The sequence below is a fragment of the Mesoplodon densirostris genome, chromosome 18 (genome assembly GCF_025265405.1).
Source record: "Mesoplodon densirostris isolate mMesDen1 chromosome 18, mMesDen1 primary haplotype, whole genome shotgun sequence".
Lineage (NCBI taxonomy): Eukaryota > Metazoa > Chordata > Mammalia > Artiodactyla > Ziphiidae > Mesoplodon > Mesoplodon densirostris.
Window position 1 is genome coordinate 14041118 of NC_082678.1, and position 18325 is coordinate 14059442.

Here is an 18325-nt window from a genome sequence, read left to right on the forward strand (position 1 = left end):
CTCTAACAGCCTCATGTCCCAGCCCCACCCTTCCCCACATCCCCTTAATCTGAAGCCTTTAACCAAACGGGAGTGGGTACAGAAAGCCTTCTCCTGGCATCTTAGGGCAGCAGGACAAGGGCTGTCCAGTGTGTCCAGCTCTGCTGCTCTCCTGGCGCTGAGAGGTGGGCGGAGCAGAGTTGATCAGACCCTGCCTGCCCTGCCTAGGGCTGAAGACAGGAGGTGGGGTGGGTACGCTGGGATCTGCCGGGGTGGGCGGGGGTTGTTGAAGATCCAGGTGGGGAGGGGCCCCACTGGAGCACTCTGGCTGACCTGGGTGGCGGCGGCCTCGCGCCCTCCCTGCCCTGTGCAGTATTTATTGCTAAATTATTGTCCAGGAGGGGCGGCACTGGGCCGGGCCCCGGGTATTTATTGCTGTACATAGTGTATGTTTGTGATATATAAGGTTTTCTTTATTTTGTATATGATCAATAAACACCTTTTAAAGAGACTGGCAGGTGCTTCCTTGGGGCGACGCAAGGGCGGGGCGGAAGGGCGGGGCGGGCCTCGCGCGCATGTGTCGGCGCGCGGCCTGCCGGGAGGCGGAAGCGGAAGCGCGAGTCTCCCCGGGAGAGATGGCTGCCGGGGGTATGAGCCGGTCGGAGCGCAAGGCGGCGGAGCGGGTCCGGAGGCTGCGGGAGGAGCAGCAGAGGGAGCGCCTCCGCCAGGTACGGCGTTGCCCGCCCCGCGCCGCGCCCCAAGTCCGCGCCGCCCTCACCGCCTGCCCCGCGCCCGCAGGTGTCGCTCATCCTGAGGAAGGCGGCGGCCGAGCGCAGCGCGGAGGAGGGCCGGCTCCTGGCCGAGAGCGAGGACCTGGTGACCGAGCTGCAGGGTCGGAGCAGGCGGCGCGAGGGCCTGAAGCGGCGGCAGGAGGAGGCGAGTCCGGGGTGCGGGCGGGCCGGGCGCGGGCGCGGGCGGGCCGGGGCCGGCTCACGACCGGCTTCGGCGTCTCGGCAGGTGTGCGACGACCCGGAGGAGCTGCGGAGGAAAGTCCGGGAGCTGGCTAGCGCCGTCCGCAACGCCAAGCACCTGGTCGTCTACACGGGCGCGGGGATCAGCACGGTAAGGAGACGAGGCGGGGACGGCCGCGCCCCGGCTCGGCTCCCAGGTTGTGCGAAACACGGACCGCCGGGGGCGGGCGTGGGGCGCCCCCTTCTGGGTGTCGGACCCCAGCACCGAGCACCGTATTCTGTGAAGCAACAGTACCGATTCGCAAAAGCTCGCCTTAAAAGCACCTCTTGAGGGTCTTTCTTTTCTTAGAGAAACTCAGAATGACTCTTTGGAACTTCGCTAAGTAGATAAACATTCTTAAATGCTTGAATATTGTATTGTACCCAGTTAGAAACAGGAAAGGAAGAGGGATAAAAACGGGATGTAATAGTTTGGTGCTTGTCCCAAGGTTATATTGGCAGAGCTAAACCCCAAACTACCTTCTGATTCCCCATTCGTTGTGTGTCCTGAATGTTGAAGTAAGGTAAGTGGAATACAAGGCAGTATGCATTAGAGTGCACCAGGTAAGGAAGAGAAATGCTTTGGCTTTCGATACGTTTTATCAGGAAGCTACCTGGGTGGTAGAATGTGAGTAGCTTTGACAGTGTGGATAGCACGTTGTTTAATTGCTGGGTGCAAGTTGAGTGTGACCTACATGTAGGCCCAGCAGAGGTGAATAGCAAGGATTTCTGTGGAGAGGTCCGTAGGTGATGATAATAAACCCTATAAACGAATGACTGTAATGTGAAGCTGGCTGTGCTAGGCTGCTAGAATAGAAATCCAGATACGCCCTCTGTGGTCTCTGAGAGCTGGGAACCCATCTGGTGGTTTTTTTGTGAGAGGTGGCATTGAGCCTGGGCCTTGAAGGGTGGGTGAGATTTTACAGACACTTACGAAGTAAGACACTCCATACAGGGATGACTGAAGAAGCCCAGTAGCGAGAATGTGTGAGGTGTGTTAACTGCTTTAACTTATCAACACCTGGAGCCCTGGCACATGTGAACTCTTGTCGTTAGATTATGTAAAAGCAGTAATACCACCTTTTAAAGAACTGTAAGCAGCTACTAAAGCCACATGCTGTTCACTAATTTGGTCTGAGTGTTACTGTTTGAGGTTCCCTTTTTCCATGTGAGTCAGACCCACTGGTCAGGTGGGCATTTTTCTGAGCTTTAGCAACAGGGAAGAGACAGGGCTCCCTACAAGGGAGGTCACTCACACCTCAGGAAGCACAGGGCACCTTGATCCTGGCACACTCTCTGTTTTCTTCTCTCGGGGTGGCTCTGTTTCACTGGATTGGGAACTTGGGAAATTCAGTAATGTTTATCTCATTGAAGAGGTTAGTCCGTGTGAAGGTAGGCCAGGAAACACTTACAGCATCAGGATGTGAGAACGTGGAGGGAGGTGTGCAGTGAGCCTAACCAGTCCTCCCTCTCAGTATGAGGACAGACATGGCCACAGAGCCCAGGCTGTACTACATGCTAGAGAGTCTCCCAGGGCGGGCAGGGCTCCTTGGAGCCTAGAAGGATGAGCTGGACCAGGTTTGGGTGCAGGGGTCCTGGCAGAGGGAAGGAGCCACAGGGGGTGCCCTCCATCTGGGAGGACAGGTTAGACTAGGAAATGCTCAGCCTGAGGAACGAATTGAGGCCAGTCTGTGGGCCAGCACTTCTCAAAGTGCTGGGAGAAATTATTGGGAATTCTGCCAGTGCCTACAGTGATGTCTTTTCACTGGGCTTATCTCTTTTCTGAACCTGCAGGCAGCTTCTATCCCAGATTACCGGGGTCCTAATGGAGTGTGGACGCTGCTTCAGAAGGGAAGAAGCATTAGGTAAGCAGCCTACCACAGCCTTCCCACCTAGTTGAGCAGGGACCTGACCTTGAAGCTCTCCAAACCTTCATTTCCCTTCTACCTGGCAGTGCTGCTGACCTGAGTGAGGCCGAGCCGACCCTCACCCACATGAGCATCGCCTGCTTACACGAGCAGAAGCTGGTAAGAGCCCAGGGAGGCTGGTGTACAGCCATCCTTCGGTATCCCCCTTGGATACCAAAAGCTGAGGGTGCTCAAGTCCCTTGTATAAAATGGCGTAGTGTTTGTATATAACCTGCACACCTCCCCCCATACTTTATTATTTACTTATTTATTTATTTTTAAAATAAATTTATTTTATTTTTGGCTGCGTTGGGTCTTCGTTGCTGCGAGCGGGCTTTTCTCTAGTTGCGACGACCAGGGGCTACTCCTCGTTGCGGTGCGCAGGCTTCTCGCTGCGGTGGCTTCTCTTGTTGCGGAGTTCAGGCTCTAGGCGCGCAGGCTCAGAAGTTGTGGCGCACGGGCTTAGTGGCTCCGTGGCATGTGGGATCTTCCTGGACCAGGGCTCGAACCCACGTCCCCTGCATTGGCAGGCGGATTCTTAACCACTCGCCACCAGGGAAGTGCTCCCCACCCCCATACTTTAAATCATCTCTGAATGAGTTGTAATACCTAATAAAATGTCAGTGCCACTTAAACAGTTATAAATACAATGTAAATGCTACACAGATACTTGCCAGCGTGTGGCAAGTTCAAGTTTTGCTTTTTGGAACTTTCTGGATTTTTTTTCCCCGAATATTTTTGATCTTTGGTTGGTTGAATCTGTGGATGTAGAACCGTCGGATACGGAGGGCTGATTGTACTCACTGGGTCCACGGCGAGGACCGGGAGGGCCACCTTGGTGCCCAGGTGACAACTGCATCCTACTTCCATCAGCTAGTGGACCCTGAGATGAGTGCCCACCAAGCAGTTTAGATTCCTGGTTTGAGCCTACCTCTACTCCTCCTGTGTTTCCTCTCCAAGAGTAGAGGGCAGCCTCTCCGCTGAATCATCACATAGAGGGTCCACACAGGCCCAGAGCTCGTGAGGGTAGCCCCTTCCCCTTGTGTTTCTCTTGCATTTTTCCCACAGACCTCAGGAGCCACCTAGATACAGGGGAGGCTAGTAGGAAACCTCTGGAGATCCTCTGCTAAGCACCTGCAACCGAGTGGGGAAGGGGTCGAGCCTCCTGGGCCTTCAAGGACCTGAAGCGTGATGACCCAAGAGAGCATCAGTTTGGGCCCCAAGCTCCTTTCCAGCCAAGAGGGGGCGGTGCAAACATTTGCCCTCCTGGGGGCTCCTAGGGCTTCTGAGTCGTTGGGGGCGGGCCCAGTGCCCTTCCCACCGGAGCCTCCTGAGTCCTGCTGGGACCAGCCTGCTGCCCTGGGTTTGCCTTCGATGCCTTGTGCAGGGTCGGAGTTGCCGCTGGTTTGGGGGCTCTGGGGTGGGCAGGGCTCGGTATGGTTTCACTCCTGAGTGCTGCTTCCCCCCTTCCTCCTGCTGACTGCCACTGTCGCCCTTCCAGGTGCAGCACGTGGTGTCTCAGAACTGTGACGGGCTCCACCTGCGGAGCGGGCTGCCTCGCACAGCCATGTCGGAGCTCCACGGGAACATGTATATCGAAGTGAGCGGTCCCTCTGGGACTCGGGGGCCTGGGCAGGCCAGTGGCTCCTGCTCACAGGGCCCTACTCTCCTCAGGTCTGCACAGCCTGCACTCCCAACAGGGAGTATGTGCGGGTGTTTGATGTGACGGAGCGCACCGCCCTGCACCGACACCAGACCGGCCGCACCTGCCACAAGTGCGGGGCCCAGCTCCGGGACACCATCGTGCACTTTGGGGAGAGGGGGACATTGGGACAGCCTCTGAACTGGGAGGCGGCCACCCAGGCTGCCAACAGAGCAGACACAATCCTGTGCTTAGGCTCCAGCTTAAAGGTATGCGAGTGGCACTGTGGATGGGAACAGGGGTGAGCCTGCCTGCAGCTGTCCAGCTCAGCCTTAGACCCCAGCTTCCTGTAGCCTCCTTCCCTGGTGTGTGTGTGTGTGTGGTCTGTCTGTCCATCCATCCGTTCCCGCAGGTTCTAAAGAAGTATCCACACCTCTGGTGCATGACCAAGCCCCCCAGCCGGCGGCCCAAGCTCTACATTGTGAACTTGCAGGTAACTCAGGTGCTCAGAGGTGCCTCCTTAGACCTGGGCCTTAGGAGAGCCAGCAATCCCTGGGACATTTATGTCCCACGCTAATGCACCACGAGGTCTGTCTGAGTAGGGGCCAAGGCCAGCAGGCCATTGGGAAGGAGTGAGGTGCTGTCCTCACTTACCTTCTCCTGTCCCCAGTGGACCCCGAAGGATGACTGGGCTGCCCTGAAGCTGCACGGAAAGTGTGATGACGTCATGCGGCTCCTCATGGATGATCTGGGCCTGGAGATCCCCCGCTACAGCAGGTGAGGGGGCACAGGCACATCCCCCACTTCCCTGCCGCTGTGTGGATGGGTTGTGTCTGTTGTCTTTTGTGAGCTGAGTGTAGAGAAAGCTCTGAGCTGTGGCAGATGGCATCTGAGGCGTGACTGCAGTGTGGTGGCCTCTGCAGGGACCAGCCCCAGCATTGGCTGAGGTGTCCTGGCTGGCGTGATTCCTGCGGGGAGAGGGAATCTGTCAGGGCACGCCTGGATGTCCCCCTTCACCTCAGGCAGCCTGGACGGGAAGGTGCCTTGAAGGGATGTGCTCTCAGCAACTCTGCTCATCAGAATCTGGGTGCACTTGGCTTGGGGAGCTGGAATACTTTGGGGAAGCTTAAACAAATTGTGCCTTAATACAGAATTTGTGATAATTTAGATGTGGTGTGTGTATTGAGTGAAAAGTTTACACTTTCTTTCTCTGTGAATTTTCAGGGTCTTATAGGGGAAATCAATAACTTCTTTTAATCAAAGGGTTGGAGAATTAAGGATCCCTTCACCTTCTGGGCCTGGCAATTCTTGTATGTTATGTTTGTGGTGTTCTGTAATGTGGGCCTGTTGTGTACTGTACTTTTTTTTTTTTTTTTCACATTAACTTAGCTCATTTTCTTTATCAGTGCTTATCTGTATATTAAGTTTATGATATGTGGTTCTACATCTCAGACACATGATCTCTTCACGGTGTAGTGTTTAGGCCGCGCCTCCCTAGTCAGCTTCCCTCCCGTCGAGTCCTGCAGTCTGGGAAGGGGAAGAGGGTCTGGTCTGCCTGTCCCTGGCCGTACAAGTGACAGGGGGGACCCAGAGGTGGCTAGTGACTCACCCCTCCTGGGGCTACTGCCGCCCTACCCCGTGTGTGCACAGCCCCCTCAATCACCGACGAGGACTGAGTTCTGCAGAGGCTGGGCTAGTCTGGGTGCTGGCCTTTGAGTTACTCGCGGAGCTTACCCCTCTCGCAGATGTTCTGGAGCTACCACTGAGCAAAGCCCAGCCATGGTTAAGACGTGGGAGGGATGCAGGGTGACCTCAGTCAGCTTTCCCGTCCTGGGGCGGGTTGTGATTGTGAGGGGCTCCCAGGCACGCCTGACCCAGCTTTCCCTTTGCGTAGGTGGCAGGACCCCATCTTCACACTGGCCACTCCCCTGCGTGCGGGTGAAGAAGGCAGCCACAGTCGCAAGTCGCTGTGCAGAAGTCGAGAAGAACCTGGGCCTGGGGACCGGGGTGCACCACTTAGCTCAGCCCCTGTCCTGGGCGGCTGGTTTGGCAGGGGCTGCACCAAGCGCACAAAAAGGAAGAAAGTAACGTAACCTGTTGCTTGACCGAGAACAATGATGGCACTTTGCAAATGGCCGGCACTCTTCTTCAGGGGCAAGTGGCACTGTTAAGGCCAGCACTGCCCCTGGAATTCTCTGGGGGTGACATTCTCACCCTGACATGTTTAGCCATTTGTCATTGTGGAAAGCTCCCTTGCACTGCTGTGGTTGCCCCCCGCATGGGCCTAATGATGGAAGACACCTCGCCCAAGCAGCCTCTTCTAAAGAGGTGGCAGCCACACCCTCTGTGAAAACAGGACTCGGGTTATTTCACACCTGGCCAGCAAAGAGGAAGCACACGGCTGCCTTACCTCATTCACTAGGCTAGTCTCAGGGGCCTCAACTCTATTTCTACCACTTCTTACTAAAAATGTTAAATTTATAGAAGCCTTTTTCTGTATTGGGTATGCTGCAAAGGAGTGGTTTTTGAGCCTTGGCTCTCAGCAGGCCTTTTTATTGTTATTAAACATCTCTGCACTGTCTTCCTCGTGTCACCGAGTGACTGCCTTTCTGAAGCGGTGGGTGGGAGCGGGCGCCTGGCGAGACTCCTGGAGGGGCGGATACGCCCCACGTGGTCCTGCCCCCAACCGCCGCTCCAGGTGGGAGTTGAGGGCTGGTGGGCGCAGGCCATTGGCCGGGAGCGGGGGGGCGGAGCCCGGCCCGGGCGGGGCTCGCCATTGGCCGCGCGAGGGAGGTGAGGGGGCGGGGCTCCGCGCGCGGGGCGGGGCGGCGCTCGGCATTGGCTGTGAGAGGCGGGTGAGGCCCGCGTGACGGCGCGTGCGTGCGCGAGCTGGGGCGGATGGGAGTGGGGAACCGGCCGTGCTGTGCTGCCGGTTCGGGGCCATGATCCGGAACGGACACGGGGAGGCAGGCGGCGCAGAGCGGCCGGGCCCAGGGGGCAGGCGCGCCGTGCGGGTGTGGTGCGACGGCTGGTGAGTGTGGTGGGGGGCGGGGGTGCGGGCGGGGCCACGGTGACAGCTGTGGTCGCCTTCGCCGGGGTCGGGCGGCCGGCTAGCGCGGGGCGGACGGCGCCTCGGCCGCGTAGGACGCCTGGAACCCGGGCCACCGCGTCGCCGCGGGCAGCGCGGCTGAGGGTTGCTGGAGTCTTTCTGCGGATCCCTACATGAGCGTCTTCCCCGGACGCTCCTTCTCTCACGTTTGCCTTTAAGCCGGAGACCCAGCCAGGCGGTCCCACCTGCCTAACTCGTGCACGATAGGGGCCAAAGTTGCGTGTCTAACCTTGATGACTTTAATCATTTTAGTGCCCTAGGAGCTCTCTTTCTCCGAAGGAGCCGTGCACCCAAAATGTCTTCCCAGAGTTCTCCCTGCCCGGCTCCCGGCTTGCCGGTACAAAACCAGGAAGGTTCTCCTAGGTATCTGGGCAAGCGTCAGCGCAGGCATTGCCCGATCTGAGTAAGACCCTAGTGAAGCTCCCAGGCTCCTGGGTCCATCTGAGGAGGGCTACAGTGCCCAACTGTCCTCTTTTCTGGCAAGCCAGACAGCTGGAGTGGTGTTGAGATAGGTTTGAGGCTGTCAGCAGACAGGAGGAAAGTGAACCTCTAGTGATAACTTGACGTCTTGGATGCTTCCTCAGACCTTATTTGATGGAAGCAGAAAAAGAAAAACATCTGGCTAGCCCAGGGCTTCAGCGGCCAGCAAGTGGGGCTGCCGTACTCCTGGGCCTGCACCTGAGTCACCTTGTGGAGGAGGCGTGGCTTCCTGTCCGTTGACTCTGACCTTGGCCCTGACCAGGCCTGGCCCCTGCCCCAGCAGGCTACAGCCACAGGCCACAGTGACTGGGATACAGCCTGGACCCAGGTCCACCCTGCATTCTGTGCCGTGCACCCTCCTTCTGCCCAGCCTGTCCAGTGGGCACAAGGGCCTGCCAGGCTCCTGAATTTGGACTTCGCTCTTCCCTTAGCCCAGGACCAGAGCCCTGTGCCCCACAGGCTTGTCTGCTGGGGCCTGATGTGCTGGGGTGGGACTAGCAGGTGGTGCTGAGTAGAATGGTTTTTGTACACCTGGGTCACCTGGAGAAGCAGGGACAGGTCCACCTACTCAGAGGGCAATACAAGGCTGGGAAGAAGCAGAGTGAGCATGAGGGCCCACCTCAGGGCCCACAGAGAAGTGGAGGTCCTCTCCGCCACACATGGCAACCCGAGTGGAGCTGCGGTGCTGTGTGTGGCCTTCAGCTGAGAGTTCACTCTTAACCAGGCCTGGATTTGAGGATGAAAGCTCTAGAACCAGGCGATAGGGAGGTGGTTGTTGGCCCCAGAGAGCAAAGCCTCACTGAGTTTCCAGAGGCCTTGGGGAGCAGGCAGGGTTTCTAAAGCCAGTGACTGCCCTTGTTCATTGGCTGGACTTTGTTTCGTGTTGGCCCCCGGGACTGTCTGGCTGTTTCACGGTAGTACAGAGCCCAGTCCACCGGTGAACTGACATTGGTTTCTATTACCTCTCAAAGGGACTGCCTGTGACAGTTTGTATTTGGGAAGGGGAGGGGCTGAGGGCAGAGTGCTGTCCCAGGTGTGGGAAGCAGGGGCTCTTCTGTGCACTCACCAGGCCTTGTCCCCGGCCACAGCCATGCTCGCTCAGTTTGACTTTGAGCCCAGGGACCAGTAATGAGAGCTGAGCACCCCACCCCTCTGAAAGCCCAGGCCCAACCAAACCCTGGGAGCAGTTCCTCACTGGTGGCTTCTCAGAGGGCTTCCTAAGGACACTGCAGAGGAGCAAGACTGCACCCCCAACACTGGGATGATGGCCCTGCCCTCTCCACAGCTATGACATGGTACATTACGGCCACTCCAACCAGCTGCGCCAGGCCCGGGCCATGGGTGACCACCTCATCGTGGGTGTACACACTGACGGTAAGCCGGGCTGCCAGGCCCACCCTCCTCCCCCACGCCCGTGACAGACGGCACAGGTCCCCATGGTGGGTAGGACCAGGCCCAGCCATCCTCCCCAGAAGTGCAGCTCCACAGGCTCGCCCCAACCCCGGCGCAGGCCACGCCATCCAGAGCTTTCCCGTCTCGCATCCTGTCATGAGCTTGGAGGGCAGGGGTGGTCCAGTGGATCAGTCCAGGTATGCCGTCCACTTCCTACCCGCTTCCTGGCTCTCGGGGCCTTAGAGGACAGAGCACCCAGCCATCACAGGGAGCCCCGGACCGAACCTGGAGCTCTGGTTGGCTGTGGGTGAGGGGCGTGCAGTCACCCAGCAAGTGCGTCCGCAGCGCCTGTACCGGCTCGCAGAGGACAGAGCGGGGCTGCTGCTTGTAGTCCTGCCTCGTGGGCTGAGGCCCCGATGAGAGGCAGCCTCCCACCGTGAGCCCTCCTGTGGCCGCAGACCCTGCTCGCTTCTGGGAGGGGACTTCTGAGGAGGAGCCAGTGAGCCTGTGGCCAGCCTTCCAGGGGTCACCCACCTCGTCCTTTGCCCTCTTCTCTCTCCCTAGAGGAGATCGCCAAGCACAAGGGGCCCCCGGTGTTCACTCAGGAGGAAAGGTACAAGATGGTGCAGGCCATCAAGTGGGTGGATGAGGTGGTGCCAGCAGCCCCCTATGTCACCACGCTGGAGACGCTGGACAAGTACAGCTGCGACTTCTGCGTCCACGGCAGTGAGTCGGCAGGGCACAGCCCCTGGGGCAGGGCACTTGGGCAGCTCCAGACCTGACCATCAGAGGGGCGTCTGGAGGTGCCGGCCTCCTCACACTTTGGGGAGCACAGAGCCCTTTGAGGGTCTGAGGAAGCTCTGGGTCCTTCCCCAGAAAGGAGCGCACGCACACCAGGGCAGGCCTGGAGCCGGGGTGTGGGCCTGGAGGTCTTCATGGCTTTGGGTGAAGATTCTTGTTCTCGTGTGCGTGTCACCCCTTAGATGATATCACGCTGACTGTAGATGGTCGGGACACCTATGAGGAAGTGAAGCAGGCTGGGAGGTACAGGTAAGCTCTACTTGCTGAGTGCCCCGCTTTTCGAGGAGTGGGGCTCCCAGCTCCCATCGAGCTCCTTCTGCCTGTTGAGGGCAGCGTCCCGGCCACGGCCTGTTTCTCGTGGCCTGGGCTGGAGCTGGGGGTGCCATACATCGGCACCGCCCAGTACGGTAGCTCCTGGCCACGGGCAGCTGCTAAGCAGGGGTAACATGGGGTGTGACTGGGGAGCTGGCTTTTATTTGAGTCACTTTAATTAAAAAGGCCAGTGTGGGGCCTCCCTGGTGGCGCAGTGGTTGAGAGTCCGCCTGCCGATGCAGGGGATACGGGTTCGTGCCCCGGTCTGGGGGGATCCCATATGCCGCGGAGCGGCTGGGCCCGTGAGCCATGGCCGCTGGGCCTGCGCATCCGGAGCCTGTGCTCCGCAACGGGAGAGGCCACAACAGTGAGAGGCCCGCATACCGCAAAAAGAAAAAAAAAAAAAAAAAAAAGGCCAGTGTGGCCAGCGGCTCGGGTGGGGCAGTGAAGCCTGGGGTTCCCTTGGCAGGGAGTGTGTGGTGAGGCAGGACCTGGGCGTCAGTGGACAGAACAGGACCAGAGCCACCTCTGTATGGCCTGCTCACCCCAACACTGTGAACTTGGGGCTTGGTGACAGCGTTCTTCTGTCTGGTCATTTCCGTTGGTTGATAAAATTTCAGTGGTCCCTCCACTCTCCTGGTTTTGGTTTTTTGTTGTGGCTGAGAGTGGCGAGGAGACGCCCGGGCCTGTGCACAGCATGGCTGGGGGCTGGGCCACGGTAGAATCAGCCACAAGCAGAGTTGCCCTTAGGTGGGGCAACTTAGGTGCCCGTAGGAGGTGTAGCCTTGCAGGTGTGTCCCAGGATGAGAGCCCCAACCCCAGCTCTTTTCCCAGAGAATGCAAGCGCACCCAGGGGGTGTCCACCACAGACCTCGTTGGCCGCATGCTGCTCGTGACCAAGGCCCATCACAGCAGCCAGGTGAGTCTTTGGGGGCCAGAGTGGAATCCCCGAGGTCCCAGGGCTGGGAGGGAGGGATCGCCTACCCCACCCTTGCCCCTCAGTGGGCACTAGGACAGCAAGCTTCAGTGTCCTGGGGTTGGTTGCGTCTGGAGGGCAAGGCCCCTCAACCCCCTGCCGTTCCATGCAGGAGATGTCCTCCGAGTACCGGGAGTACGCAGACAGCTTTGGCAAGGTGAGTGTCGCCTGTGCTGTCCGGGCCGCTGCCCAACCCCCAGGCCACCCCTGGGGAAAGGTTGGCCTGGAGCCTTGCCCTCTACCCTGCTCCCCGCTTTCTGGACACTGACCGGGTACTGACCGCTGGTCTTGCTGGCTGGCCGGTCCCAGCGGCCACTGCGTGGAGGAGGAGTGAGGACTGCCCGCGAACGAGGGGTCTCTAACCAGGTGGCCTGGTCCTCTCTCCCTCTGTAGCTCTCTCACCCGACACCCTCCAGGGAGACACTTTCCTCAGGAGGCTCCTCCCAGGTGACCAGACGGTGGCCTCAGGGTGCCAGGTCCCCACGAGGGCCGTGTCCGCTGGCCTCTTCTTAGCGGGTTCGTTGCCAGGCCAAGGTGGTGTTGGCTGCAGCGCCTGCTGTGGCCATGGGGCAGAACCCCAGTACCACCGGCCATAGCGGCCCCACCCAGCCTGGTGGTGGTGTGAACCAGGCACCTGCCAGCCAGCCCTCGGCATCCCTGCCTGAGATGTCTGCCTGGAAACAACAGCAGAGCAACAAGCGAGTGGCAGGTTGTGGCTAGGGGTTTGGAGTCCCGCCCTATAGCCCCCATGCCTGCCCCCGCCATCTCACACCTGTGCCACCCAGAGCAGACTGACAGGCGGATGCAGGCAGGCCCAAGGACGGGCAAGGGACGTGCCTGCGAGGCCTCTGTTGCTGACCAGGTTGTTCTCGGCTTACAGTGTCCTGGGGGGCGGAACCCTTGGACGGGGGTGTCCCAGTTTTTACAGACATCCCAGAAGATCATCCAGTTTGCTTCGGGGAAGGAGCCCCAGCCAGGGGAGACGGTCATTTACGTGGCTGGTGCTTTTGATCTGTTCCGTATCCTCTGGGACTGGGTGGGAGGCTGTCCCTGCCCCAGGCCTTTTCTGTGCGTTTCCACATCTGCCCCAGTGGGCTGTGGGGGCTAGAGGGGCCTCCCTGACTCTCGAAGGCCCAGGATGGGGGTGGGGTGCAGGGGCACCGCTATCAGCATGGAGAGGCATGAGCAGGTGGGTGGGAAGGTACCTGTCCGAGCCCCTGCTTCTGTGGGTGGCCGCTCCTCGTTAGTTCCTCGGTCCTTAACCTGGGTGCAGACATCGGGCACGTGGACTTCCTGGAGAAGGTACATGGCCTGGCAGAGAGGCCTTACGTCATCGCCGGCTTGCACTTTGATCAGGTCTCACCCCGGGCAGCCGGTAGCGTGGGGACTTTGGAGGGGCTCCTAGGGTTGGGGTTGGGCACAGGTGAGGCATAGATGGCAAGCTTGGGCCTCTTCCCAGGGAGAAGCCCAGGGAGAGCCTCCCATCCAGGGCTTCCCCACACTGGCAGATGCCCCACGAGAGATTGCTGGGAGGGAGCACGGCCTCACTCCCACCCCAGCCCACCCCCGAGGTCACCGCCTGACCCAACCTTGCTGTGGCTCTAGGAGGTCAACCACTACAAAGGGAAGAATTACCCCATCATGAACCTGCACGAGCGGACCCTGAGCGTGCTGGCCTGCCGGGTGAGAGCAGGCGGGCAGGCGGGCGGGCCCAGCGGCGCCTCCTTCCCAGGCTGGAGCTGCTCCTCCCCAGAACCCTCCCCAGGGTACAGGAGTCTGGGGCTTCACCATGCTGCCTCTCAGCCCCTACCTGCAGCCTGGTGAGGTCCATCTAACCAGCTGTGCTCCCTTTCCGCCCAGTACGTGTCCGAAGTGGTGATTGGGGCCCCGTACTCGGTCACAGCAGAGCTCCTGGATCACTTCAAGGTGAGGACGGGGCTCCTGGCAGGCAGCTTCCAGGGAGGCTCTTGACTGAGTGGCGCCAGGCCAGCTCTTTGAGTCCAGGCTGCTTCCCTGGAGAGGGCCTTCTGGGGGCAGGGGACCATGGGGGGAGATGCTGGGAGGGCGCCCTGACCCCCGCCTCCTCCCCAGGTGGACCTGGTGTGTCACGGGAAGACAGAAATCGTGCCTGACAAGGATGGCTCCGACCCATATGAGGTGGGTCATGCTGGGCCCTCGACAGACATGAGGTGGCCACTGTCTGATGCTTCCCAGCCACCTAACGCCCCCACGCCTCATCATGCCTGTCTGGGAAATGGGCGGGGTGACAGCTGCCACGCTGATGGCCTCACGGCTTAAGGAGGCAGGTTGCTAACGGGTGGGAATAACTGCCCCCACCACAGTGGAGTGGGAACTCTCTGAGCCAGTGCAGCAGGGCAGTCTTCTTGGGGTCCAAAGGAGGGCTCTCACCTCCTCCTCCTCCTGGCCTCCAGGAGCCCAAAAGAAGGAGTATTTTCTGTCAGATCGACAGTGGGAATGATCTCACCACGGATCTCATTGTCCAGCGCATCATCAAGAACAGGTGAGTCTCAGCCAGGCTGCTAGGGGCACGGGGAGCCGCTGAGGCCTGGGTGTGGGTGCACCACTCATCCCCACCTGGCCCCCAGGCTGGAGTACGAGGCCCGGAACCAGAAGAAGGAGGCCAAGGAGCTGGCCTTCCTGGAGGCCATGAAGCAGCAGGAGGCGCGGCCCGAGAGGGAGAGCGACTGTGACTTCTGACCAGAGGGGAGAGGTCGCCAAGGGCCCCCCGAGTGCTGGCCCTGGCCCAGCCCTGCCTCGAGAGCTTGGCTCGGTTTTTAACAAAGCTGCGGTGCCCTCCTTTCCAACCACCCGGCCGTGGAAGGGCCGGTGTGGAGGACACTGCCTTTCACCCTGCCCATGAGGTGTCCGTCTCGCAGCAGGCCCTCCTGCCCTTCCTGCTGAGCTGCACAGTGAGGGGATCCAGCACAGTGGAGCAGCCCAACAGGCAGGATGAGCAGGGGGCACCTTCAACAGAGGGGTGCCACCCTGCGTGCCAGGGAAGGCCCAGTTTCCATCCTTCCGGCTCTGCTGCTGCTCCCCATTCTGCCCCCAGGAAGCTCCTGCAGACCCTGGATGCCCCCCACCGCCCAGCTCGAGGCGGTGGCCTTCCTGCCCACCCGGCCTCCGTGGGAGCCAGCTTCAGGGAACAGTGACCCGGGGGCCCGCCCCCTTTCCTCCTCGGAGTGCAGACCATGCCGCCTCCCACGTGAGCGGCCTCTGCCCTGCAGTGTGTCCCTGGTGCCCCGGGGCCTGACGCCTGGATGCTGTGCCCCCTGCTTCCCGGGCCAGCCTCCCCACAGACTGTTCTCGGTCTTGTACCTGACCAGCTGGTGTGCAACCGAATAAACCTGCTGGGAGGTACTCTGCCTCAGGGTCTCCATCCTGCAGGGCAGGACCAGGAAACCCACCACCTTGGCCCTGCTCCCCGCTGCCCACCCAGCAAGGAGGGGGCCAGCAGGCAGCTTGACGGCAGTGAGGAACCCCCCCAGATCTGGGCCCCCAGACACCTCCAGCTGCCTCCCACGTGGCAGGTGACAAAAAAAGAGGAGAGGGAGGCAAGAACCAACAGAGTACCTTTGGCCCCAGGGTCTGTCATGGGCAAAATGAGAGGCTGACACCCCGCGGCCCACATAGAGCTACCTGATCCAGGAAGGAATTGGGCTGCTCCCTGGCCCCATCCACGTAATCTCAGGGTCTTCTGCACCCAAGTCAGGGTACACTTGGAGCAGTGCAGTGGCTGCAAGGTGCTGACCCCGGTCACCTCTTGATGGGGTGGTGGGGGGAACAGTGGCAGTGGTTTATGGCTCTGTGGTGTTCAAGAGTGAGGACTGTGATGTTTTTTCAGTCCTCTGCCAGTTTCCTCCAAAATGGCCTCTGCCCTGCAGCTGCTGAGCCAGATGGGGCTGGAGTACCCTGTGGCCTGGCCCCATGGGAGCCCCTGGCCAGCGTTCACTCCTTCTGGAAGGTGGGCCTGTCCTTTCTTTTGGTCCTCAAGGGCCAGCCTAGAACCCGTGCAGGAAGCTGCAGTGGGGGACTGCGGTGCACGCACCCTGGCCAGGCAGCTGCTGCCCTGCTTCCTTTGTTCCCTCCTCGAGTGGGGGGAGCTCACTAAGCTATGAGAGGCACAGGGCCCTCCCTGCACCCCCGCCCCACCTGGGCCCCCAATTTCAGGAGCCCAGTGATGCCAGACTTTCCCACGCTTGGATCCCTGGGCAGCAGGGATCAGCCAGTCCCCTGTAGACTCTGATGTGAGGGTGGGACACAGGAGCGGCCGGAGGGTTCCTCTTGAGACTGGAGTCAGCCCTAGGCCTGCTGAGAACCCCCTGCTGGGTGGCACCGCAAGGTGAGGACTGGGGGACAGTCCGCAGCAGCAGTCAGGAAGCCCCAGGTGAGCCACGGAGGAGACTCGGGGCCTGTGGGTCCAGGAGGTGGGTGCCTCCAGAGACTGGTCCACCCAGGTGCAGCAGGATTGCGGGTCCCACCCCCAGCCTAAGTGGAGGGCCGGTGGGTCCAGCTCCCTTGGGCCCCCTGAGGCCCAGCTGGCAAGGCCCCATTGGGGTGGGGGACAGCACTGAGACAGGCTGCAGACCTCTGGGACCAGGGCTCAGGCCAAGGACTCAAGTCAACTTCATTGGGGGTGGGGAGGGCAAATCAACCTGCTAAGATCCCCACAAGTGAATTAGGGAATTAGCCTGAGTGTGAGGTGGGGGGAGGCTGGCACAAGGCAGCTGTGCTCAGGAACTTTGGCCCTACACAGCTCCTCCCTCAAGGTGGGGCAGCACCCATTGCTTTGGGGATATCTGCTTCCCTGTGGGTCTAGGGAGGGCTGAACAAAGAGCTCCCAGGCCTGGGAGGAGCCAGCTGCCTGACGTCAGATTCAGGACTCAGCTGTGGTGGCACCCAGCTTTGTCATCCACCTGGTGCAGTCCCTCCTGGTCCTGGAGCTGCACATCTGGCTGCTCTCCCACTCCTGCTGGGCCCAGCCTATTCATTAATTCACTTGGCACAAGTATTGTCCTGTGCTGTGTACTTTGAGGAATTTTGGGGGGCTCCAAGAAGAGTGACCCCAGAGCTGCCCCTCTGGTAAGGGAGATCTTTGGTCTCAAGAAACCTAGGATTTGAGGCAGGAGGGCCTCCCGGTGTGGAGTGTTCAGGGGAAGCTTTTATAAGGTGGGACATTTGAGGTGACCTAAGAGACTTGATGGCTAGTGGGCAACCCAGGCACCACCTCCTAGGAGGATGCAGGAGCTGCGTGGACAAAGGCAGGGAGGTGTCGGGCAAGGGCTGGAGGTGGGGGACATGGAGAGCAGCCTTGCAGAGCCAGATGTGGGGCTCCAGAAGATGTCTGGGGCCGATACAGCTGGAGGCCCAGCAGCATTTTGCCAGCAGTGGGGTTTGGGAGTTCCTGTGCAGGTGTTTCGGTGAAGCCTGTTGGCCTGAGGGCTCTAGTTGCTGTCTGTGCTCCTAGATGGCCAGAGTCCGGTTTGGAGATTCACAGGTACTTGCCCACTCCGTCTGCTGCCCACCCCCCCACAGAGGCTGCGAGTCTCATTCATTAAGCCATTTACTATGGGGATGGGTGGGCGGTACTGGGTACCATCTGGGGCAAGGGCGGGCCCCAGGGTGTGCCCGCGGGAGCCAAGTGAGGTCCACGTTCCGGGGTCGGGGTTCACGTGCTGCGACAGTCCGCGGCGCGGAATGACAGGAAGACGTCGGCCTTGCACTGGAAGATGGCTCGGCCGTCGGGGAGCCGCTCGCAGCTCTGCAGGTTCGGGGTAACGTCCTCGACGCACACGGCCTGGGGGCGGGGGGAGGATGAGGGGGCGCCCGCACCCCTCCAGCGCCCCGCGCCCCGCACCCTCCAGCGCCCAGTACTCACGAGGCTCCGCAGGCTGGGGCGCAGCTCCGGGAAGGCGCCAGCCCGTCCCGGGGGTCCCGTGCCCACGGGGGGCTCGGAGCGCCGCGCGTGCGGCGACCTGCGGAAGCCGGACAACAGCCCCGCCGCGCGGCCCACGGAGTAGTAGCCCGGCCCCGCCGCCTGCTTGTACCACGTGAGGCCGGGGGGCGCCAGCAGCAGGCACAGCGCCAAGGCGGCGGCCACCAGCATCGCGAGCCCGGCCATGGGGACGCGGGTGGCGGCGGGCGGCGGGGCGCGAAACAGCAGCACCGGCGCCTTATATCTGCGGCTGGGCGGGGCGAGGCGCGAGGGCGGACGCTGGGACGCAGGGGCCTCCCCATCCCAGAGGGAGAAGCCCCATGGGGTCGGCGCCTATTGGGCACAGGGGCGCGCTGGAGGAACAGATGGTTGAGAGCTTGGTGGTGATGAGACGCCCCCTTCTCCCCCACCCCGGCCCACCTCCCCGTTTCTGACCCTGCCTGCTCTTCCTGGGCGGCGGCCCCCAGGCCTCTCCCACCAACCTTGGTCCCTCCTGGGCCTGGCCTCAGTGGGAGCAGGGGCAGCAGTGCTGCACTGAACCCTCAACCAGTCCGACGGCGCCCCAGCCCCGAGTCGCCCCCGGAGGTCCCCAGCACTCATGAGGCTGGAGAGGGAGCCACTGACTGCACTGTGCCCAGGGGACAAACGAGCAGTTCCCACCCTAAAGGGGAACTGACCAGAGAGCAAGGGCTTCTTGAGGAGGCACGGAAGTCTGGGAGGGCCTGGGGGCAGAAGTCAGTTTCAACAACTGGTCTGGTCCT

At 60.7% G+C, this 18325-nt stretch overlaps 3 protein-coding genes across 10 annotated transcripts; 2 read left to right on the forward strand and 1 right to left on the reverse strand.

Annotated features, from left to right (window-relative positions):
• The first annotated feature begins 589 nt into the window (after positions 1-589).
• SIRT7 (sirtuin 7) lies at positions 590-7108 on the forward strand. Of its 3 annotated transcripts, none has more exons than XM_060082910.1 (10): positions 590-707; positions 778-915; positions 997-1101; positions 2784-2854; positions 2944-3016; positions 4398-4496; positions 4571-4807; positions 4951-5031; positions 5209-5315; positions 6433-7108. In XM_060082910.1, the coding sequence occupies exons 1-10, from the start codon at positions 615-617 to the stop codon at positions 6629-6631; spliced, it is 1203 nt and encodes a 400-aa protein (XP_059938893.1). In that variant the 5' UTR covers positions 590-614; the 3' UTR covers positions 6632-7108. The 3 variants fall into 3 exon arrangements, with proteins under 3 accessions (XP_059938893.1, XP_059938894.1, XP_059938892.1); XM_060082911.1 differs by lacking the exon at positions 6433-7108 and adding an exon at positions 5763-5923; XM_060082909.1 differs by lacking the exon at positions 6433-7108 and adding an exon at positions 5462-5708.
• Positions 7109-7420: 312 nt separating this feature from the next.
• On the forward strand, positions 7421-14989 carry PCYT2 (phosphate cytidylyltransferase 2, ethanolamine). Of its 6 annotated transcripts, XM_060081833.1 has the most exons (14): positions 7421-7569; positions 9413-9501; positions 10084-10245; positions 10503-10569; positions 11467-11551; positions 11721-11765; positions 12002-12055; positions 12489-12627; positions 12882-12964; positions 13214-13291; positions 13469-13534; positions 13700-13765; positions 14041-14129; positions 14215-14989. In XM_060081833.1, the coding sequence occupies exons 1-14, from the start codon at positions 7481-7483 to the stop codon at positions 14324-14326; spliced, it is 1224 nt and encodes a 407-aa protein (XP_059937816.1). In that variant the 5' UTR covers positions 7421-7480; the 3' UTR covers positions 14327-14989. The 6 variants fall into 6 exon arrangements, with proteins under 6 accessions (XP_059937816.1, XP_059937810.1, XP_059937811.1 ...); XM_060081827.1 differs by lacking the exon at positions 12002-12055 and having other exon boundaries at positions 7431-7569; XM_060081828.1 differs by lacking the exon at positions 12002-12055 and having other exon boundaries at positions 7431-7569; positions 12528-12627.
• Positions 14990-17205: 2216 nt separating this feature from the next.
• On the reverse strand, positions 17206-17750 carry NPB (neuropeptide B). Its single transcript, XM_060082601.1, has 2 exons — positions 17508-17750; positions 17206-17426 (listed from the first exon to the last, which is right to left on the reverse strand). The coding sequence occupies exons 1-2, from the start codon at positions 17748-17750 to the stop codon at positions 17298-17300; spliced, it is 372 nt and encodes a 123-aa protein (XP_059938584.1). The 3' UTR covers positions 17206-17297.
• Positions 17751-18325: the final 575 nt, after the last annotated feature.